The sequence below is a fragment of the Tachyglossus aculeatus genome (assembly GCF_015852505.1).
Source record: "Tachyglossus aculeatus isolate mTacAcu1 chromosome 12 unlocalized genomic scaffold, mTacAcu1.pri SUPER_6_unloc_1, whole genome shotgun sequence".
NCBI lineage: Eukaryota > Metazoa > Chordata > Mammalia > Monotremata > Tachyglossidae > Tachyglossus > Tachyglossus aculeatus.
In genome coordinates, this window is record NW_024044828.1 from 19,425,345 (window position 1) to 19,440,401 (window position 15,057).

Below are 15,057 nucleotides of genomic sequence, written 5' to 3' on the forward strand. Positions count from 1 at the left end.
TCTGACAGGCGACGGCGACCATCGGGAACGTGTACGTGGATCTGAAGGATGGGACCAACCTGCTGCGGCTGCTGGAGCTCATCTCCGGCGAGGCCCTGCCGCCTCCAAGCCGGGGCCGCATGCGGGTCCACTTCTTGGAGAACAACAGCCGCGCTCTGACCTTTCTCAGGTCAAAGGTGAGCCTGGGCGACAAGGGGGAACCCGGCGTCCATCACGTCCTCCCCAAGACCTCCGCCTCCCTCTCTGCCAGGGGCTCTTGGCGGTAGAGAAGCGGCGTGGCTCAGTGGAAAGAGCCCGGGCTTTGGAGTCAGAGGTCGTTCAATCAATCAATCAATCAATCAATCGTATTTATTGAGCGCTTACTAGGTGCAGAGCACTGTACTAAGCGCTTGGGAAGTACAAATTGGCAACACATAGAGACAGTCCCTACCCAACAGTGGGCTCACAGTCTAAAAGGGGGAGACAGAGAACAGAACCAAACATACCAACAAAATAAAATAAATAGGATAGAATAGATTCTGTATAAATAGGATATTTATAGGATATTCTATATAAATAGGATAGGATAGATTCATTCATTCAATCGCATTTATTGAGCGCTTACTGTGTGCACAGCACTGGACTAAGCGCTTGGGAAGTACAAGTCGGCAACATCTAGAGACAGTCCCTACCCAACAACGGGTCTCTATATGTTGCCAGTTTGTACTTCCCAAGCGCTTAGTACAGTGCTCTGCACATAGTAAGCGCTCAATAAATATGATTGATTGATTGATTGATAGAAGGGGGAGACAGACGACAAAATAAAACATGCAGACGGGTGACAAAACAAAACATATAGACATACCCTCCTTTCCATGGGTTCAAACCCCAGCTCCGCCAATTGTCAGCTGGGTGACTCTGGGCAAGTCACTTCACTTCTCTGGGCCTCAGTTCCCTCATCTGGAAAATGGGGATTAAGACTGTGAGCCCCACATGGGACAACCTCATTACCTTGTAACCTCCCCAGCGCTTAGAACAGTGCTTTGCACATAGTAAGCGCTTAATAAATGTCATCATTATTATTATTGAGCAGAAGGAGTCTGGAGGTCTGGGGGAGGGAAGGTGGGATCTTCTCCCTTCAAAGCCCTTAGAAGCTGCGTGGCTCAGTGGAAAGAGCCCGGGCTTTGGAGTCAGAGGTCATGGGTTCAAACCCCGGCTCCTCCAATTGTCAGCTGGGTGACTTTGGGTAAGTCACTTCACTTCTCTGGGCCTCGGTACCTCACCTGTAAAATGGGGATGAAGACTGTGAGCCCCCCCCGTGGGACAACCTCAGCAGTCAGTCAACCTAAGCAGTCAGTGCCTTCTCAATAGGATACTCAGTTTTGTTATCTTTATAAATACTGATTAGAAATGAATAAGAGCTGTGAATTAGAACAGCCGATGTTGGGTAGGGACCGTCTCTATATGTTGCTGACTTGTACTTCCCAAGCGCTTAGTACAGTGCTCTGCACACAGTAAGTGCTCAATAAATATGATTGAATGAATGAATGAACAACCTGATCACCTTGTAACCTCCCCAGCGCTTAGAACAGTGCTTTGCACATAGTAAGCACTTAATAAATGCCATCATTATTATTATTATTATTATTATCTTGTGGGTGCCCAGTGCCAGGGAGAGTCCACTGGGCAACTGGACAGAGATCAGAGGGACACACACACACACACACACTACTGCTCCAAGGACTAATAATACTAATACTAATGGCATTTATTAAGCACTTACTATGTGCAAAGCACTGTTCTAAAGCACTGGGGAGGATACAAGTTCATTCATTCATTCATTCAATCATATTTATTGAGCGCTTACTGTGTGCAGAGCACTGGACTAAGCACATGGGAAGTCCAAGTCGGCAACATCTAGAGACGGTCCCTACCCAACAGCAGGCTCACAGTCTAGAAAGGGGAGACAGACAACAAAACAAAACATATTAAGCAAATAAAATAAATAGAATAAATATGTACAAATAAGGTAAATAAATAAATAGAGTAATAAATCCGTACAAACATATATACATCTATACAGGTGCTGTGGGGAGGGGAACATATTTATTACTCTATTTATTTTACTTGTACATATCTATTCTATTTATTTTATTTTGTTAGTATGTTTGGTTTTGTTCTCTGTCTCCCCCTTTTAGACTGTGAGCCCAGTGTTGGGTAGGGACTGTCTCTATATGTTGCCAACTTGTACTTCCCAAGCGCTTAGTCCAGTGCTCTGCACACAGTAAGCGCTCAATAAATATGATTGATTGAAGGAGGTAAGGTGGGGGAAAGAAAGGAGGGGGCTCAGTCTGGGAAGGCCTCCTGGAGGAGGTGAGCTCTCAGTAGTTGATCAGGTTGTCCCACGAGGGGCTCACAGTCTGAATCCCCATTTTCCAGATGAGGTGACTGAGGCACAGAGAAGTTAGGTGACTTGCCCGGAGTCACACAGCTGACAAGCGGTGGGGCAGGGATTTGAACCCATGACTGGCCCAAGGGTCCCGTGTAGGTGCAACCTCCCTGTTTCCTTGGCCCGCTTCCGCGGGCCCCTAGGTGCCAGTGCCACTCATCGGGCCAGAGAACATCGTGGATGGCGACCAGATGCTCATCCTGGGCCTCATCTGGGTCATCATCCTGCGCTTCCAGATCTCCCGCATCTCCCTGGACAAGGTCATCATCCATCATCCTCCTCACCGTTATCACTGTGGTACTCGTAAAGCACTTCCTGCGTGCCAAGCGCCGTAGAAAGCGCTGGAAAGAAATAATATAATCGGGTCGGACACATTCCCTCTCCCACGAGGGACTCTAAGTAGGAGGGAGAACAGGTGTTTTATCTCCATGTTGCAGGCGAGGAAACTGAGGCCCAGAGAAGTTCATTCAATCATATTTATTGAGCGCTTACTGTGTGCAGAGCACTGGACTAAGCGCTTGGGAAGTCCAAGTCGGCAACAGATAGAGACGGTCCCTACCCAACAACGGGCTCACAGTCTAGAAGGGGGTGACAGACGACAAAACAAAACATGTGGACAGGTGTCAAGTCATCAGAATAAGTAGAAGTGACAGAGAAGTGACTGGCTTATGGTCACCTAGCATTCATTCATTCAATCGTATTTATTGAGCGCTTACTGTGTGCAGAGCACTGTACTAAGCGCTTGGGAAGTACAAGTTGGTGACATCTAGAGAGGGTCCCTACCCAACGGCGGGCTCACAGCCTAGAAGGGGCTCACACCCCTTTTAGACTGTGAGCCCACCCCCTTTTAGACTGTGAGCCCACTGTTGGGTAGGGACCGTCTCTATATGTTGCCGACTTGTACTTCCCGAGCGCTTAGTCCGGTGCTCTGCACACAGTAAGCGCTCAATAAATACGACTGATTGATTGATTAGAAGGGGGAGACAGACGACAAAACAAAACACGCGGACAGGTGTCAAGTCATCAGAATAAATAGAAGTGACTGGCTCATGGTCACCTAGCAGGGAGGTGGCAGAGCGGGAATTGGAACTCAGATCCTCTGGCGCCCAGGCTTGGGCTCGTCCCACTGGGCTGTGCTGCTTCGTTTAGCAAGAACTCGGTTTCAACTCGTCCCAAGATCTAGTCACGGGAAGGGTTGCCCCCTCCCCAATTCCGCTGGTCATCCCCTCCGCACGGCTGGGCTGCGTTCACCCCCTGCTTGCCCCTGGCCCGCTCTCCCCCTCACTAGCTCCGTACCCGCTGTCCTGCCAGGAGGAGTTTGGGGCCAGCGCGGCACTGCTGTCGGCCAAAGAGGCCCTGCTGATCTGGTGCCAGCGGAAGACGGCCAGCTATGCCAACGTGAACATCATTGACTTCTCCCGCAGCTGGAGCGACGGGCTGGGCTTCAATGCCCTCATCCACGCCCACAGGTCTGACCCCTCAATGGCCCTTCCAAGGGAGCTCCCTCAGAGCCGGGTGCCGGGGTGGGGAGGAGAGGGTGGTCTCCCAACTATTCATTCATTCAATCGCATTTATTTATTCATTTAGTCATTCATTCAATTGTATTTATTGAGCGCTTACTGTGTGCAGAGCATTCATTCGTTCATTCGATCGTATTTATTGAGTGCTTACTGTGTGCAGAGCACTGTACTAAGCACTTGGGAAGTCCAAGTTGGCAACATCTAGAGACGGTCCCTACCCAACAGTGGGCTCACAGTCTAGAAGATCTCCTTGAAGATCCCTTCAAAGCCCTACTGAGAGCTCACCTCCTCCAGGAGGCCTTCCCAGACTGAGCCCCCTCCTTTCCCTCCCCACAGCATCTGTATAGATGTATACATATTTGTATGGATTTATTACTCCATTTATTTTATTTGTACATATTTATTCTATTTATTTTATTTTGTTAATATGTTCTGTTTTGTTGTCTGTCTCCCCCTTCTGGATTGTGAGCCGGCCGTTGGGTAGGGCCGTCTCTAGATGTTGCCAACTTGGACTTCCCAAGTGCTTAGTACAGTGCTCTGCACACAGTAAGCGCTCAATAAATACGATTGAATGAATGAATATCCAGGGGCCAAGGTGTAACCTCAAGTGTGTCTGAGCGGCAGCGGCGGAGGCCTCCAGAGCAGGAGGGCCGGCGTGGGCTCCGGGGAGGTGAAGGGCACGGGTCCAGCCGGGCAGAGGGACGGGCAGGTGTCCGGGCCCCTGGTGACCCGGCCCTTGGGGCCACCCCCCGCTGCCCGCAGGCCGGACTTGATCGAGTACGGACCCCTGAGGGCCGAAGAGCCGCTGCACAACCTGGATTATGCCTTCGAGGTGGCCCGGCGGCACCTGGGCATCTCCCGCCTGCTGGACCCGGAGGACGTGGCCGGGCCCCATCCTGACGAGCGCTCCATCATGACTTATGTCTCCCTCTACTACCATTACTTCTCCCGCCTACACCAGGGCCAGACCGTCCAGAAAAGATTGGCCAAGGTTGGGCTTCCTCACCCGTTCATTACCCCCTGGGCCTAGGCAACTGCCCCCGCTACGGGCATGGCGGGGCTCACGGCGGGGAGGTCTTCCCTGCCCCTGTGACTTCCGAATTCCCTGATGGGACTGGTGGGTAGCCAATAAGCCATAATAAGGGTGGTCTGGAGGGCAGAAAATGAGGAGACAGAGAGGATGGTTGGTGGAAGAGCAGCTTAGATCCCACGCCCCACCAAGGCGATGCAACTTTGAGGCTCCGTGAGCAGCCCCCAAGGGAGGCGGAAGCTGAGGCCTACGGCTAAGGCCTGCCGCTTTCCGCTTTCCCTGATCCCACCCTGGAGGAGGGGGCCAAGACGGGCCTGGGGCAGGAGGAAAGAGGGGGAAGTCGCTTTCCCCAAAGAGCAGGGCCAGAAGAAGCCCCCCTACCCCCAGGATGCCCACCCTGTCTTCCTGGGCCCCAGCCAGAGGACAGCCTGTCTTGGCCAGGGCCCCCACGGGCCCCTCTCCGCCTTTCCTCCGCCTAGATCCTGCAGCAGCTGCGGGAAACAGAGGAGCTGCAGGAGCAGTACGAGCAACTGGTGTCAGACCTGCTGCGCTGGATCGAGAGGAAGGAGTCAGAGCTGGAGCGGCGCGACTTCCCGGACACGCTGCCCGCCATGCGCCAGCTCCTGGCCACCTTCGCGGCCTTCCGCACGGAGGAGAAGCCCCCACGGCTGCGGCAGCGTGGCGCGGCCGAGGCCCTGCTGTTCCGGCTGCGCACTGCGCTGCGGGCACAGAACCGCCGGCCCTTCGTGCCACCCGAGGGGCTGGGCCCCGGGGAGCTGGCGAGGCGCTGGCAGGGCCTGGAGCGGGCCGAGGCCAGGAGGGGCCAGGCCCTGCAGCGGGAGCTGCTGCGGCTGGGGCGGCTGGAGCAGCTGGCAGGCCGCTTCGAGCGGAAGGCGGCCCTGCGGGAGGGCTTCCTGGCAGAGACGGAGCAGGTGCTGGGCCGCCTGGGCCCCTGCTGCCCCGCCAACCCTGCCCTGATGGAGGCCGCGGCCAAGCGGCTGGGCGCCCTGGAGGCCCACGCCCTGCCCCAGGAGGAGCGCTTCCGGGCGCTGGCCAAGATCGCCGCCCTCCTACAACAAGAACGCTTCCACGGCCATGCCCAGGTGGCCCGCAGGTGAGACCCCCCTAGCCAAGGGGGACCCTGACCACCCCTCCATCCTCCCCCACCAGCCTCAGCCTCCCCCCGGTCTCATCCCTAAGCAGGTTGAGCAGCTCGGCCTAGTGGGAAAAACCCAGGCCTGGGATCCAGAGGACCTTGGGTCCTACTGTCCTTCCCTTCCCCACACCACCTGTATATATGTATATATGTTTGTACATATTTATTACTCTATTTATTTTACTTGTACATATCTATTCTATCTATTTAATTTTGTTAGTATGTTTGGTTTTGTTCTCTGTCTCCCCCTTTTAGACTGTGAGCCCACTGTTGGGTAGGGACTGTCTCTGTATGTTGCCAATTTGTACTTCCCAAGCGCTTAGTACAGTGCTCTGCACATAGTAAGCACTCAATAAATACGATTGATGATGATGATGACATTTATTCTATTTATTTTATTTTGTTAACTTGTTTTGTTTTGTTGTCTGTCTCCCCCTTCTAGACTGTGAGCCCGCTGTTGGGTAGGGGCCGTCTCTAGACGTTGCCAACTTGTACTTCCCAAGCGCTTAGTACAATGCTCTCCACACAGTAAGCGCTCAATAAATACGATTGAATGAATGAATGAATCCAGAGAACCTGGGTCCTACTTGTACATATTTATTCTATTTATTGTATTTTGTTAATATGTTTTGTTTTGTTGTCTGTCTCCCCCTTCTAGACTGTGACCCCGCTGTTGGGTAGGGACCGTCTCTAGATGTTGCCAACTTGTACTTCCCAAGCGATTAGTACAGTGCTCTGCACGCAGTAAGCGCTCAATAAATACAATTGGATGAATGAATGAATAATAATAATAATAATAATGGCGTTTGTTAAGCGTTTACTATGTGCAAAGCACTGTTCTAAGCGCTGGGGGGGATACAAGGTGATCAAGTTGTCCCACATGGGGCTCAAAGTCTTCATCCCCATTTTACAGATGAGGTAACTGAAGCTCAGAGAAGTAATGTCCCCCTCTCCATCCCCCTCATCTTACCTCCTTCCCTTCCCCACAGCACCTGTATATATGTATATATGTTTGTACATATTTATTACTTTATTTATTTATTTATTTTACTTGTACATATCTATTCTATTTATTTTATTTTGTTAGTATGTTTGGTTTCGTTCTCTGTCTCCCCCTTTTAGACTGTGAGCCCACGGTTGGGTAGGGACTGTCTCTATAGGTTGCCAACTTGTACTTCCCAAGTGCTTAGTCCAGTGCTCTGCACACAGTAAGCGCTCAATAAATATGATTGATTGATTGACTGATTGATTGATTAAGTGACTTGCCGAAGGTCACCCAGCAGACATGTGGCGGAGTAGTAGTGATAGCAGGGGCCAACTGGTACCCTGCTAGGCCAGCCTCGGTCTTGGCCTCAGACTAGCCCCCCACAAACCCCTGGCTCACCCCATCCTTCCCTCCAGGGAGAAGGAGATCGCCGAACGCTGGCAACTGTTACAGGAGCAGTTCCGGGAGCGGAGGGAACAGATGAAGGGCGTCGAGGATGTGCTCGGGCTGTGGCGCGAGGTGGACAACCTCACCGACGAGCTGAAGGAGCTGCAGGTGGGAGACTCGAGGGTCCACCCAGGCCTGCATGCGCCTGCACGTGCCCATATAATAATCATGATGGCATTTTTTTTATGATAGCATTTATTAAGCGCTTACTATGTGCAAAGCACTGCTCTAAGCATTTATAATAATTATAATAATGGCATTTATTAAGCACTTACTATGTGCAGTGCACTGTTCTAAGCGCTGGGGAGGTTACAAGGTGATCAGATTGTCCCACATGGGGCTCACTGTCTTAATCCCCATTTTACAGATGAGGGAACTGAGGGAGTGGGGATTTGAACCCATGACCTCTGACTCCAAAGCCCGGGCTCTTTCCACTGAGCCACGCGACTTGCCCAAAGTCACACAGCTGATACAGAGAAGCAGCGTGGCTCAGTGGAAAGAGCACGGGCTTGGGAGCCGGAGGTCATGGGTGCAAACCCCTGCTCCGCCAATTGTCAGCTATGTGACTTTGGGCAAGTCACTTCACTTCTCTGGGCCTCAGTTACCTCATCTGGAAAATGGGGGTGAAGACTGTGAGCCCCCCGTGGGACAACCTGGTCACCTGGTAACCTCCCCAGCGCTTAGAAAAGTGCTTGGCACATAATAAGCGCTCAGTAAATGCCATCATCATTATTATTATTAATTGGCGGAGGTGGGATTTGAACACCTGACCTCTGACTCCAAAGCCCGTGCTCTTTCCACTGAACCACGCTGCTTCTCTCTATGCACCCAGATGCTCACACATGTGCTCACACACACTTTCTTCTCGGTACCCCTTCTGGGAACCCGGACAGCATGGTCTCATTCCACCTGCGGGCACCACGATGCCCCTCCTACACACGATGCCAACCGGCTGGCACCGACCGCTGCCCCTTCGGGTCCCAGGTGCTGGCCGCTTCCCCAGCCTGCGGGCAGCAGCTGGCAGAGGTGGTGGAGCAGCTGCAGAAGCATCACCTCCTGGAGTCCCAGATCTCATCGCACGGTGCCAGTGTGGACCACCTGGCTCGCAGGGCCACCCAGCTGGGCCCGGCGTTGGGCACCAATGCCGAAGTGCTGCAGGCCAGGGCCCGGGGCCTGACCCAGCTCTACCAGACACTGGTGTCGCTCAGCAGGGCCCGGTGAGAACCTGTGCCCACCCCCCGTATCCCATTACTCCTCACCCTGAGCTGATCCCACCCAAGGATCGCCCCCGACTCCCAGTTCTGACACCATCCCTAGCCCCACGGGCCCCACTCAGACCAGGGCAAGCGATGGGCATCCAGCCGTCTTTCTGAACACAAGGAGACCACCCCCCCAAAGCCCAAGCACTGTTCCTTGCCCTGAGCCCACTGTGCCCCTTCAGGGCAAGCGATGGGCATCCAGCCATCGTTCTGAACACGAGACCCCCCCCACAAAGCCCATGTTCTTTGCCCTGAGCCCGCTGTGCCCCCTGCCCTGCCCCAGGCGGTCTCTGCTGGAGGAGGCCCTGCGGCAGGGAGAGTTTCTCCGTGACTGTGAAGAGGAGGAATCCTGGCTCCGGGAGCGACGCCAGCTTGTCCAAGCAGCCGTCCTGGGCCGGGACCCTGGCCAAATCGTGGCTGCCCTTCAGAAGAACAAGGTGCCCATCCCCTCTCCTGGGTCCTCCTCTCCCAAGCTGCTCTCCCTGAACTCCTCGTCCCACCTCCAGGCCCCATTCCCCATCTCTGGGCTGAAGCTTCCCAGGCCCAGCTCCCAAATCCAGGCTTCCCACCCTGCAGGCCCTGGAGGCCGAGGTCAGCGCCCACCAGGCAGCGGGTGCAGACATCGCCCGGAAGGCCCGGGAGCTGTGCCAGCGGGGCCACCCCACCCAGGTGGACATCCAGGAGCGGGCGGAGGGGATCCAAGCTGAGTGGCAGCTCCTCCGGGATCAAGTGGCCGGGCTCCGTACCCGCCTGCAGGCCGCCCTGGTTGTCAAACAGGTACAGGGCTGGCGAGGGTGGGGAGGGGCTGGGGCCAGCAGGCTTCTATCTGCTCGTCTACCCGGGGGAGCCATGCCCAGGCTGAGAAGCAGCTGGCATAGTGGATAGAACACAGGCCTGAAAGCCAGAAGGTCATGGGTTCTAATTCCGGCTCCGCCACTTGTCTGCTCTGAGACCTTGGACAAGTCACTTCACTTCTCTGTGCCTCAGTTCCCTCATAATAATAATGGCATTTATTAAGTGCTTACTAAGTGCAAAGCACTGTTCTAAGCCCTGGTGAGGTTACAAGGTGATCAGGTTGTCCCACGGGGGGCTCCCAGTCTTCATCCCCATTTTACAGATGATGGAACTGAGGCACAGAGAAGTGAAGTGACTTGCCCAAAGTCACCCAGCTGACAATTGGCGGAGCTGGGATTTGTACCCCTGACCTCTGACTCCAAAGCCCGGGCTCTTTCCACTGAGCCACGCTGCTTCCCCATCTGTAAAATGGGGATTGAGACTGTAAACCCCATGTGTTACCGGGACCGTGTCCAACCCGATTTGCTTGTATCCACCCCAGGATTTAGTATAGTGGCTGGCACATAGTAAGCGTGTAACAAATATCACAATTACTGTTGTTATTATTATTATTATTACCCCCACCCACCTCCCCTTGCCATTTTGGGCCTCTGGGCTGTTGAGACTCACAGCCCTTGGCCATGAGGGTGGCTGTTGTGTGCTGGGCATAGGCCAAGCCGCTGACAAAAACAATAACTGTGGTTTTTGTGACGCGCTTGCTACGTGCGAAGCACTGTACTACAAACCGATCGCGTTAGGTGCAGTCTGAAGGGATAGAAGGAATACTGAATCCTCCTTCTGCAGACGAGGAAGCTGAAGTCCAGAGAAGTTAAGTAACTTGTCCAGAGTTCCACAACCGAGCCAGACTTAGAACCCAGGTCCTCTGAGTCATCATCATCATCATCATCAATCGTATTTATTGAGCGCTTACTATGTGCAGAGCACTGTACTAAGCGCTTGGGAAGTACAAATTGGCAACATATAGAGACAGTCCCTACCCAACAGTGGGCTCACAGTCTAAAAGGGGGAGACAGAGAACAAAACCAAACATACTAACAAAATAAAATAAATAGAATAGATATGTACAAGTAAAATAAATAAATAAGTAAATAGAGTAATAAATATGTACAAACATATATACATATATACAGGCTATACATATATACAGGCCCAAGTCCCAGGCCCAAGCTCTTTCCATATCCTAGTTCACCCCACCTGTTGAGGCTACAAGCCCAGAAGCCCGGAAAGGACAAATCCCTGTTATGCAAAATAGGTTAATCGGTGCAAAATCGGTTAATCGGTGTTAATAGGGTGCAAAATAGGTTAATAGGTGTAAATCGGCCGCAAGGTTCGCAGATAGGAAAAATGACTCGGAGACGTGAGTTCAGATAGAGCAGTAAAGAAGGAAAGTGGCCACCTGCCCATGACAAGCAGCCCCGATCCCAGCCGCTTCTTCCTCTTTTATTGGGTTTCAAATCCGCGCTACACAAAGGATTCCCGAGAGCAGTGCCTTACGTGAGGCCTTGGCATTCCTAGATCCCAAGTTAAAGTACAACCGTTTGTTTGTCATGGTTTGGTTAGTGTTAAAATCCCTGTTTACAAGATGTTATCAGGAGATAACGGTCAACACAGGATGGGGACATTCCAGACAGAGAGAAGCCACTTTGGTCGATGTTACTTTACAAACACCGGAGTGCTTTCGGTCTGCATAAAATAAAGGGCTACTGTTGGCATGCACAAGATGGAGTCAGTCATGCCAAGTTTGCTGGTAGACAACACCCACACACCCGGGCTATTGCTGGGGCCCCGTGGACCCACGTGCCTCTCTCCCACTTGGCCAGTACTTTGCCGACGCCGGGGAGGTGGACTCGTGGCTGCGGGAGCAGCGCCCACTCCTAGCCAGCACCGACTACGGAAAGGACGAGGCCGGAGCCGAGGCCCTGCTTCAAAGGCACCTGAGGTTGGAGAAGGAGGTGCGGGCCTACGGGCTGGAGCTAAGGAGGCTGGAGGAACAGGCCCAGGAGGCCTCAGGCCAAGCCCCGCTCACGGTACGGAGCATCCTGGCGGGTCCCGGGGGGACACCTGGGGGGAAGGGGACCCGGCGTGAGGGGTCTGAGCGGCGGAGAGGGTCTCAGCAGGCCAAGCCCAAGGAGGAACGGAGCGAGGCCGATGGAGCCGGATCACGACGGCAGCCCCCACTCGCCTCGGCGGTGCCCGGCCGGGCCCGCCAGAGCCAGCAGGTCCAGATGCGCTTCACCTATAGAGGTATCTGGAGGCCACAGCCCGGGAGGCACTCTGCCAGGATGGTCTTGTGTCTGCCCTATTTCATTCATTCTATCGTATTTATTGAGCTCTTACTGTGTGCAGAGCACTGTACTAAGCGCTTGGGAAGTACAAGTTGGCAACAACAACTGCCCTACCCACTCGGGGGCCGGCGGGGCGGCCCCTCTCCTTCCCTTGCTTCCTCTTGCCCCCCGGGGCCGGGCCCTTGGACTGGCTTGTCTCTGTGGCCTCCCATCCTTCCTCTCCCCGTCCCTCCTTACCTCTTTCCCCTCCACACAGCACCTGTATATATGTATATATATTGTACATATTTATTACTCTATTTTATTTGTACATGTTTATTCTATTCATTTTATTTTGTTAATATGTTTTGTTCTCTGTCTCCCCCTTGTAGACTGTGAGCCCACTGTTGGGTAGGGACCGTCTGTATATGTTGCCAACTTGGACTTCCCAAGCGCTTAGTCCAGTGCTCTGCACACAGTAAGCGCTCAATAAATACGATTGAGTGAATGAACGAATGAATCCATCCGAGGTTTGGCTGCCTCGAGGGGCACTGTGGGGGTAGAGCGGGCATCGGCCACCGTCGGTATGGGATCTACGTCTGGCTCCTTTGGGTGGGCAGAGCAGATACCCCTTCCCCTCCTCCCCCAGCCCCTCCCGGGGCTGCACTGAGACGTCACCCGTGTCTGCCAGGGGACGGGTTCACCTGGACCCGCGGTGACATCCTGGAGCTGGTGGACAGGACTGACATGGACACCTGGCAGCTGAGGGACCAGAAGGGATGCCAGGCGGAGGTGCCCACCAGCTACGCTATGGAGATCGAACCCCAGGTACTACTCTCTCCCTGCTGGGAGCCTCCAGCCGGATCCCCTCCTGCACACTTGCATGGACTCACACCCCCGTCTGCTTGCCAGGTGCTGTTGGCACTGAGCCCCACGGAGGAAGGGCCCAGAGGCTTCGGCTCCAGGCGCCAGGCCGCCCGCAGATCCGGGCGCTGGGGCACCCGGGAGATCGCCATCCCCGCTGACCCCGACCCCCACTTCAGTCCTGAGAACATCCACAAGACCCAGAGTGACCTGGGCCAGGACTACGAGAATCTGAGGGCCCTGGCAGAGGTATCAGATGGCATTGGCCATGGGGGACAGGCGGTGGGTATCCCGCACTCAGCACCAGTGGCCCAGCCAGCTCTGCCAGGGTGCAACTGGGAGCTTAGAGCGGCAGCCCAGGGCCGTCGGAGAGAGGAGGCATAATCAATCAATAAATCAATTAATCGTATTTATTGAGTGCTTACTATGTGCAGAGCACTGTACTAAGCGCTTGGGAAGTACAAATTGGCAACATATAAAGACAGTCCCTACCCAACAGTGGGCTCACAGTCTAAAAGGGGGAGACAGAGAACAAAACCAAACATACTAACAAAATAAAATAAATAGAATAGATATGTACAAGTAAAATAAATAAATAGAGTAATAAATATGTACAAACATATACATATATACAGGTGCTGTGGGGAAGGGAAGGAGGTAAGATGGGGATGGAGAGGGGGACGAGGGGGAGAAGAAGGAAGGGGCTCAGTCTGGGAAGGCCTCTTGGAGGAGGTGAGCTCTCAGCAGGGCCTTGAAAGGAGGAAGAGAGCTAGTTTGGTGGATGGGCAGAGGGATTGGGGGCATTCCAGGCCCGGGGGACGACGTGGGCATAGCGAGGGATGGGGCCCTGGGAGTGGAAACATTAGCCTGGGAAGAAGGGACCCCTCATAGCCCCTCCCTGGCTATGGTCCTACTGTTGAGGTAGGGGCAACTAGAGCCCTGCGAGCCCTTCCGGGGGTCACCGTGCCCTCCCTCCCCAGAGCCGCAGGGCGCGTCTGCGGGAGATGGTGGCCCTGTTCCACTTCTACAGCTCCTGTGGGGAGCTCCAGTCCTGGCTGGATGACCAGGCCCTCCTGTTCCAGACACTGCAGCCCCAGGCTGACAACGTGGAAGTCGTCAGGCACAAATACGAGGTAACATCTGGACTTGAGGAGAGGACGGGAGGTGGAGGGTTGTGATCTTTGGTGATCTGATCTCTGACCCTCCAGACTGTAGGCTCGCTGTGGACAGGGAACGTATCCACCAACTCTCTCCCCCCCGCAAAAAAATAATGGCATTTATTAAGCGCTTACTATGTGCAAAGCACCGTTCTAAGCGCTGAGGAGGTTATAAGGTGATCAGGTTGTCCCACAGGGGGCTCACAGTCTTAATCCCCATTTTCCAGATGAGGTCACTGAGGCACAGGGAAGTGAAGTGACTTGCCCAAAGTCACACAGCTGACAGTTGGCGGAGCTGGGATTTGAACCCCTGACCTCTGACTCCACAGCCTGGGTTCTTTCCACTGAGCCACGCTGCTTCCCACTTGGTACAGTGCTTTGCAGCCAGTAAATGCTCAATAAAGACCACCGATGACGATGATGCCCCTGCCCGCTCCCTTCGCCAGCCTCCCGCAGGGAATCAGGGCCCGTGCCACCATGGAAAGGGACTGGCTTTCCCTCCCTTCCTCCCTGGGGTCTCCTCCGACCCCCGGCTCCTCCTCTGTCTCAGAACTTCCTCACTGCCCTGGTGGCAGGGAAGGGCCGTCTGGAGGAGATCAGCAGCTCTGCCGAGAGGCTGGCACCGGCTTGCCCTGCCGAGGCAGCGGAGGTTCGACGGCGGCAGCTGGATCTGAGCCGGAGGTGAGGGGCTGGAAGACGGGGGTGGTTAAAGGGAGGTTGCCTGGCCCCTCCAGGCCCCTGAGATGCTCGATGGGAACCTGGCAGTGCCCGGCTACTGGCATCCTTCACTAGCCCCATCTCAGCCCAGGTCAAGCCAGGCCAAGTTTCTTTGTGTGGCGGGCATCTTAGTCGCTCCGTCCAGGCTTCGGAGGCTTGCACTAGGCCCAGGGTGACCTCGCTTGTGCTCAGTAGCATCCCCTCACACCTGCTCAGTAGCTCTTCCTTGCCCGTGCTCAGTGCCCCCTGCTCATAGCCCCTCCAACGGACTCATTCCCAGCAACCTGCACAAGTTGATGACTAATGAGCTTGCGTGCGTGCGAGTTCAAGAATTACCCCCACCCCGTCTCCAGCCCTGAGAGTCAGCTGGCCTGG

At 54.3% G+C, this 15,057-nt stretch overlaps 1 protein-coding gene across 1 annotated transcript in view; it reads left to right on the plus strand.

The window, feature by feature from the left end:
- SPTBN5 (spectrin beta, non-erythrocytic 5) overlaps window positions 1-15,057 on the plus strand; it is an 80,796-nt gene that overhangs the window by 12,568 nt on the left and 53,171 nt on the right. Inside the window, exons 9-21 of the mRNA XM_038741078.1 lie at window positions 9-176; window positions 2,572-2,688; window positions 3,740-3,897; window positions 4,711-4,939; window positions 5,458-6,092; window positions 7,536-7,674; window positions 8,551-8,783; window positions 9,109-9,262; window positions 9,402-9,602; window positions 11,501-11,707; window positions 12,857-13,057; window positions 13,789-13,941; window positions 14,516-14,646. Of these exons, the coding sequence (XP_038597006.1) occupies window positions 9-176; window positions 2,572-2,688; window positions 3,740-3,897; window positions 4,711-4,939; window positions 5,458-6,092; window positions 7,536-7,674; window positions 8,551-8,783; window positions 9,109-9,262; window positions 9,402-9,602; window positions 11,501-11,707; window positions 12,857-13,057; window positions 13,789-13,941; window positions 14,516-14,646 (2,726 nt within the window). The remainder of the gene's footprint in view (window positions 1-8; window positions 177-2,571; window positions 2,689-3,739; window positions 3,898-4,710; window positions 4,940-5,457; window positions 6,093-7,535; window positions 7,675-8,550; window positions 8,784-9,108; window positions 9,263-9,401; window positions 9,603-11,500; window positions 11,708-12,856; window positions 13,058-13,788; window positions 13,942-14,515; window positions 14,647-15,057) is intronic.